Source organism: Acomys minous (assembly GCF_964271855.1).
Source record: "Acomys minous genome assembly, chromosome: 10".
NCBI lineage: Eukaryota > Metazoa > Chordata > Mammalia > Rodentia > Muridae > Acomys > Acomys minous.
The window spans coordinates 63162315-63170083 of record NC_140491.1 but is presented as its reverse complement, the minus strand read 5'-3'; the positions used below and the strand labels follow the sequence as shown (position 1 = coordinate 63170083).

General features: G+C 58.5%; 1 protein-coding gene across 3 annotated transcripts; it reads right to left on the bottom strand.

Moving 5' to 3' along the window:
* Positions 1-310: 310 nt before the first annotated feature.
* Positions 311-3288, bottom strand: LOC311608008 (odorant-binding protein 2a-like). 3 transcript variants are annotated; one of them, XM_084800312.1, is made up of 7 exons: positions 3158-3288; positions 2547-2680; positions 2320-2390; positions 1762-1872; positions 1050-1151; positions 695-721; positions 311-378 (listed from the first exon to the last, which is right to left on the bottom strand). In XM_084800312.1, exons 1-6 carry the CDS (start codon positions 3242-3244, stop codon positions 696-698), a joined length of 531 nt encoding a protein of 176 aa, XP_084656438.1. In that variant the 5' UTR covers positions 3245-3288; the 3' UTR covers positions 311-378; position 695. The 3 variants fall into 3 exon arrangements, with proteins under 3 accessions (XP_084656438.1, XP_084656437.1, XP_084656439.1); XM_084800311.1 differs by having other exon boundaries at positions 334-385; positions 697-721; XM_084800313.1 differs by having other exon boundaries at positions 346-432.
* Positions 3289-7769: the final 4481 nt, after the last annotated feature.

Below are 7769 nucleotides of genomic sequence, written 5' to 3'. Positions count from 1 at the left end.
ACGTAAATCCAGAACTTTTTTTTTTGGTTGGTTTCTCTGTGTGGCCCTGCCTATCCTGGGCTCACTTTATAAAAACCAGGCTGGCCTTGAACTCAGAGTGATCCACCTCCCTCTGCCTTCTGAGTGCTGGGATTAAAGGTGTGTGCCCCTACGCCCTGCCAAGAACTGGCTTCTGCTGAGCCCCACGTCCACAAGGCTCTACCCGGTCAGGCAGCCAATGCATGGCCCTTTGCAGACAAGACTGAGTCAGAATGATGCTGAAACGCTTTATTAGGAGTGCTGGGAGTGGGTGAAGGTGAGAAGGAAAGTGGTCCAGGGTAGGTCTCAGACCTGTGTTGGTATTAAGGCAGGATCAGCACGTGCATCCATGATTGGCCGCTGTGCCAAAGAGATCAGAGGTGAGTGGCAGGCGGTGGTCAGAGGTCTTCTAGCCTAAAGCACCTGTGCAATCATTACAGCCATGAGTGACCCTGTCTCTTACAACCACCACCTGTCAAGTGTCTGAGTGTCGCTGGGTATGGGCGGTGGGGGATACGGCTGTGCAGGGAACGGAGTTCAGGGGTACACTAGGGATCACTCTTGGGCAGACCATTTCTGCTCAAGTGGATGGGATAAGGACCAGAACACATGGACTCTCCAACTCCAGAACCCAGGATGCTAGGCTTTTCCATGGTCCTCCCGGACGGCCACTTACCCTACTCACTCTCAGGGATGCACTGATCTGTAGAAACCAAGAAGAAGCCAGTGGTGAGAGGGAGCTCTGGAGAAGCACCCATCACCCCTGCGGCTCAGACCCTCCCAAAGCCAAGACTTGAAGCTGTGAGCTCTGGTGCCCTTACGAGGGGGCCATGGGGTTCGTGGGGAGGCAGAGAGACATGAGGAACACAGAGTGACACGCAAACGCACGAGGCATCCAGAGGCACACAGGAGTACACAGAGATGTGAGAGACAATAGAAACACAGAACAGCAAAAGCACAGAGTGCTCACACAGAGGCGTGGAGGAGAAACAAGACAGGCTTGTGGGAGAGCACAGACAGAGCCTTCTCACCCTTTTGCTCAGGTACAAAGATGTTTTCTGTTGGGAAGTTCTTGCTCCGTGCAAATTCCTGAAATTCTTTCATGGCCTCTGGGTTTTCCTTAGGATGTCTTGCTGTGGGGAGATGGGGACAGTTGGAGGGCTGGTGCTCAGCCCTGCAAGGGAGCCAGTGACAAAGGTCAAGATCACTGACCAGCACTGGGACTGTCAGCCTGGAGCAGCCAGGATGAGATGGAAGAGAACCCAGGCAGTGGACAAGCTGCTTTGGCACAAGGACCCCCAGACATCCCCGGACTGGGATGAATGTGTGGTCCTGAGGGCCCGTGGTGAACCTTAAGAGGCATTCAGGGTCCCTTCCCAGACCTAAGAGCCCTGGACCTCAGAAGCACGGGGATGACCCTTGACCCTGGAAGATCCCACACACACGTGAAGGCCTCTGTCAAGTTATTCACCTCCACACTGACTGGCCCTTGCCTGAGATCTCTAGAAGGACCATTTGTCATCTGCAGGTGTGGAAACTCCTTTGGATGCTCAGACCTCCGAAGGTCACGTAAGCTGGGTCCCCTCCCAGCTGACCCACTTTCCCGCGTTGGATGGTACATACCACCTGGGCAGCACCCTAAGGCTTCCCAGTCCTCTGTAGCCCAGCATGGCTGCTGCCCCTTTTTAAAGCTACTAGAAGCAGAGCCTGTGGACAGGACACAGGGCCTCTGTGGCTCCTCACCTATAAGCTTCCCCTTGCGGTGTGATTTCCCATTGTGCTCGCATTCACAGTAGATGATGTAGTGGTCCTCCACGGAAGTCTTCCGGATATACATGGCCTTCTTGCTCTTGACTACAGGTGAACGGAGAAATGGGCCTTAGTATTTCACCCCTTGGAAAACCTTTGGAGGTTTTACAAAGGAATATTCTGGAACACTTGTGGTTGGTCGGCCAGGGGGACCCAGGCAGTCCAGCTCTGGGCTTTCTACGATTTCCATTTTCCAGGACGTGGTGAGACCCTGGTGAAAATCTCAGAGGAAGCTAAGCACTGAGCTGGGCGTCAGACCTGACCACCTGCCCGGCCTGTTTTCCTGCCCCTAGCAGTGGTTCCTCATGGGTCAAAAGCTAAACTGGAGTGCATGGGGGTGGGAAGCAGGGAACCAGTCAGTACCTGGGGTGGACTAACCCACGACCTCTAGTGTCTGGTACATGGAACGTGAGTGGGCAAGCTGAGGAAGGCAGGGACCCCTCTATGTGGGAACTCTCCCCTGCAGGAGACCCTGGGCCCCAGGGGACTCACAGACAGTGTATTTGCCAGGCTCCTCAGTTTTCTCCATCACAAACTTTTTGTTGTGACACTGACCGTCCTTCCTGTAAAACAGGAGCCACACTCTGCTCACCAGGGGTATCAGCCCTGACCAACTGACCCCATCAGCCCTGCCCAAGACTTAGAGTGTTGCTTGGCACCTTGCCCTGTCAAAGGCAGGAGCAGAAAGACAGCTCATGGGGACTCATGGGGACACTCACTGGAATGTTATTGTGACCTCCAAGTCCCCTCCTTCCAGGGCTGTCACCTTCATGGGGAACATTTTCTTGGGTTTCTTCCCATCTGGGCGGTTCTTGTCACATACCATGGCTTTTGCGTACCAGGTCCCAGAGAGCTGCAGAGGACAGATCCTTGAACACACCCCAGCCTGGCTCCTGGTGTCCCCAGGCTCTTGTGCCTGACACTCTAGAGTCTGGGCTGCAGCTCTGAAGAGGGTTGACACCACAGCCCACACGTGCTCACTGTAGAGAGAGCCCAACCCTGGAGCCCTCTGTCCAAGTGGAGGCAGAGACTATCTGCTTTCTAAGTATAAACTCTTAGGGGTCTGGAAGTCAGTGCTGAGTAAATCCTTTGTCCTAAAAATCCCACCCAATGAAGCCTTCTGGGAGCCCACGTCACTTGACCAGCGGCCTAAATCCACTCTCCTGCTTCAGGCCTGGGCTCCTGGAGAGTCCCTGATGCTCTGATCTGACCATCCGAGGCTGGGCTGTGGGGTTAGGCTTCAGACTTCAGAACTCTTGATGGAGTCTACCAACACCAGCTAGGGCTGTGTTCCCCTTTCTACCTCCACCATCGACCCTCCCCTCCTCACATCCTCAGTGTCATCTGATGGGAGCTCCTGGGCCCTCAGGACAGCCACCAGCCCCAGAAGCAGGACGGTCAGGCAAAGGCTCTTCATCCTCAGTCACTGGGCTCTCACACAAGGCAGGTCACCTGGGGAGTCTGGACCAGTCTGCTTGGGCTCCTCACAGGGTGCCCTTTAAATCCCCCATGGACAAGGATGTGTGCCCACTTGGCACCGACCATGTCCCTCCTGCCCTTCTGTCATGGCCAAATCCACATCCATCATGGGCGTGGACGGTTGTTGTTGTTGGGATCTGATGAATATCAGTCAACTCAGTGTCACCTCCGGATGAAGGGAGGACACACGGTGCCCTGCCACGTCTGTGCCACCCAAGTGCTGAGCTCACAAGGGGCCTGGGGGCAAAGAGTGACTCAGGTGCAGGGAGGGAGGGCCAGCTTCCCTTCACACCCTGCCCTCCACCTGCCCATGGCTGCCCTGACTCTGTCCCCTGAGCCCTGGCTGCTGACCTCCTGCCGCTGAGAAGGGCCCTGAGTTTCACTCACAGACCATCTGCTGGTTCCCACATGGCTTGTCCCCTGCCTGGGGAGGGAGCCCACTTCATTGCCCTGTCCCTGTGCGGATGCCCCACCTGGACCTTCCAGCAAGGGGGGGGGGGGAACGACACAAATTTAAACCTCATCAGGGCTTAGGGAATATCATGAGCCCTGCGGGCCATGTTCTGCTGAGCCCAGCTGTGCTTGCTGCAGACCTCTTCTTACTCTCTGCTGTCTTGTTCCTTTTCTGCTAACCTGCCAATGCTCATCTGCTCAAACACCAGTTAGGGCTCAATTTCCATAGTTCACCATTTTAAGTTGGTTGCATGAAGAATTCCAGCCACACATTGGGGGCCATGAGTAATTGTCCCCTGAAGGAGTCAGTGAAGGGGTTCGCCTCTGTGAGCTCAGGGGGTTCATCGCCAATGAGGCGACTTGACTTTCTGCTGCTCTCGTTGTCTGGGAGCCTGCTGAGAGGACATTTTCAGAGGCAGGCCTGGCCTGGTACAACTGAGGCCCAGGTGTGTTCGTTTGTTGTGCCCTGAGGTGGGATGGAGAACTGGGGTCCATGGCTGCCTGTCAGGAACCCACCCTGTGCTGCTACTGAACTTCACTCCCCTGGATCCACAGCTGCCCTTCTCCTCAGCTTTGGGTGGCCGCGTGCTCTCAGCGGGGCCAGATCTCATCCTCTTCGGATAAGTGGGTGCAGGCGGCATCAGATGTGTTCAGAGTTCATCGTGTCTGCTCTCCATCTCTGTGAAGCTCAGCCCAGCTGCCCATTCAGCAGGAGCTTTGCTGACCTAGACCCTGGAGACAGGCTCTGGTCCCACAATAGCATCTTTGTGCCTCTCTGGACCAAGATTAGGAAGCTCCAAGAATCTATAAGCAATGTTAGCGAGCACTCTGTGACAGGTTGTGGGTCACTAAGGCACTAGCGTGAACCCGCCCCTAGCCCCACTCCCCCACCCCGCATGGAAGCTGCTGCTGAGGAGGAAGGCCACCATCCTGGGTGTGAGAGGGTGGAGCCAGGGCTCTCTAGGACCAGAGGTTGGAGAGCAGGCTAGCATTTCCATGTCAGTGAGAGTCCTCACTGTACCTGACAGGCTTTCTTCCACTGGCATGCGTCAGCCATTTATCTTAGCACATTACCACACAGGCTCACATGTTCCAATCCTTGAGACAGGAAAGGGACAACACAGAGGTGACTGGCAAAACCAGGGACACCACCAGTGACCCAGTGATGTGCCAGTGAAGCCCTCTAGGTGCCCACCTCCCCTCTTTGTGTCCAGTATCTCCATTCCCCCTATTTGCAGATAGCAGTCACATTAAAGTGGCAACAGACACTAATAGGAACAGGCAGATTGCATGAATTTCCCTGCGCCTGGGGGAACATGAGCAAATATCTCCCCAGTTCAGTTGAGCACCAACGAAGAATCAAAGAATGACTTCAACCATTTCAGCTTGAAAAAGCAGAGAGTTTATCGGGCCTCTTTACAGAGCATGGGTTCCCCGCAAAGCGTGCCCACCACATGGTCTCCCCAGCATGGAGGATGGCTTCTCCATCCTCCCTTCAGTTAGACCTCTGACAGTCTGTATTCTCTAGCCCCTACTGAAGTCAGGAGGCCACAGGTTGTTGTTAGGTCAGAGTTCCTTTAGGGGGATTGGGGATACAGGAGAGAATCTCAGTGGGGGGGAGGGCAAGGGGGGCCAATAATCCTCCCAACACCTCCTACTGTGACCATACCAACGGCCCACAGGCTGGTCTTGAGAGTCTCTTACAGGTAGCTATGGTTGCTCTGCTGAAGATAATAGTTGCCAAGCCAGGAGCATAGCAGTATTCGTGAAGGGTAGTGCTCAACTCTAGGTAGGACAGGGCACAGGGCATGGGGCACAGGGCATGGGGCACGGGGCATGGGGCATGGGGCACGGGGCATGGGGCACGGGGCATGGGGCACAGGGCATGGGGCACGGGGCATGGGGCATGGGGCATGGGGCATGGGGCACGGGGCATGGGGCACGGGGCATGGGGCACAGGGCATGGGGCACGGGGCATGGGGCATGGGGCATGGGGCATGGGGCATGGGGCATGGGGCACGGGGCATGGGGCATGGGGCATGGGGCACGGGGCATGGGGCATGGGGCACGGGGCATGGGGCATGGGGCATGGGGCACAGGGCATGGGGCACGGGGCACGGGGCACGGGGCATGGGGCATGGGGCACGGGGCATGGGGCATGGGGCACGGGGCATGGGGCATGGGGCACGGGACACGGGGCATGGGGCATGGGGCACGGGGCATGGGGCACGGGGCAGGGGCACGGGGCATGGGGCACAGGGCATGGGGCACGGGGCATGGGGCATGGGGCATGGGGCATGGGGCACAGGGCATGGGGCACGGGGCATGGGGCATGGGGCATGGGGCACGGGGCATGGGGCACAGGGCATGGGGCACGGGGCAGGGGCACGGGGCATGGGGCACAGGGCATGGGGCACGGGGCATGGGGCATGGGGCACAGGGCATGGGGCACGGGGCATGGGGCATGGGGCACAGGGCATGGGGCACGGGGCACGGGGCATGGGGCACGGGGCATGGGGCATGGGGCACAGGGCATGGGGCATGGGGCACGGGGCATGGGGCACGGGGCATGGGGCATGGGGCACGGGGCATGGGGCATGGGGCATGGGGCATGGGGCACGGGGCATGGGGCACGGGGCACGGGGCACGGGGCATGGGGCATGGGGCATGGGGCACGGGGCATGGGGCACAGGGCATGGGGCATGGGGCACGGGGCATGGGGCATGGGGCACAGGGCACGGGGCATGGGGCACGGGGCATGGGGCACGGGGCACGGGGCACGGGGCATGGGGCACAGGGCATGGGGCACGGGGCACGGGGCATGGGGCATGGGGCACGGGGCACGGGGCACGGGGCATGGGGCACGGGGCACGGGGCACGGGGCATGGGGCACGGGGCATGGGGCACGGGGCACGGGGCACGGGGCATGGGGCATGGGGCACGGGGCACGGGGCACGGGGCATGGGGCATGGGGCATGGGGCATGGGGCACGGGGCATGGGGCACGGGGCACGGGGCACGGGGCATGGGGCATGGGGCATGGGGCATGGGGCATGGGGCATGGGGCATGGGGCATGGGGCATGGGGCATGGGGCATGGGGCACAGGGCACGGGGCACAGGGCACGGGGCACAGGGCACGGGGCATGGGGCACGGGGCACGGGGCATGGGGCCAGCCCATGGTGAACAGGATCCGCAGCTTGCAGTGATGTTCTCACAGTAGTACAGACACAGGGGCCGCCACTGGGAGACGGTAAGGCAAGACAGATACGCTTTCCATTACTGAGGTATTTCCCTGGGGTACGCTGTTACTTTCTGGTGCCAGTTGCTGTGGGGCTGTCTTCTTCCGTTCACCTCCCTCTCAACCCTCATTCTCAGTGAGACCCCAGCTTCCTGGTACGGCTCGTTTCTAGGTACTCACTGGAGGGCCCGTGTCCGGGCTTTACAAAGCGCTTACATGTAATTTGTGTGGTTTTTTTGTTTTGTTTTGTTTTGTTTCGAGACAGGGTTTCTCTGTGTAGCTTTCACTGCACTCACTTTGTAGACCAGACCCTGAGTGCTGGGATTACAGGCGTGAGCCACCAGGCCCCAACTATGTAATGAGATCTTGATGGCTCCTGCCACAGCACCAAGCTGGAAGGTGGCAGGCCTGGGCTGAGACGCATCTACAAAGCTTGAGACAGATGAATGACAACAAAGATGACAAACCAGCCAAACAGTGGGTTTCAACTTGTTCCCGAGACTGTCTATCAAACCATTTCAGAGACTGCGTCTCCACCACCTGGAAAGGCCCCTGTGGAATGGACTCAATTAGAAGCCTAATGAGTCAGTGTCGGGGTTTCCTGTGGCCGGAAGTGCTGATGGCCAGCACTCCTGGTCCCCTGAAGCTCTGCCTGACACATTGACACCCAGTCTAGTGCCCGCGTCTCCCTTCTGGGTTTCTCTGACTCGCTGTCTGGAGAGCAATTGGAAGGGCGACCCTGTTTGGGGAGGCTCTGCAGAACATGCTGGT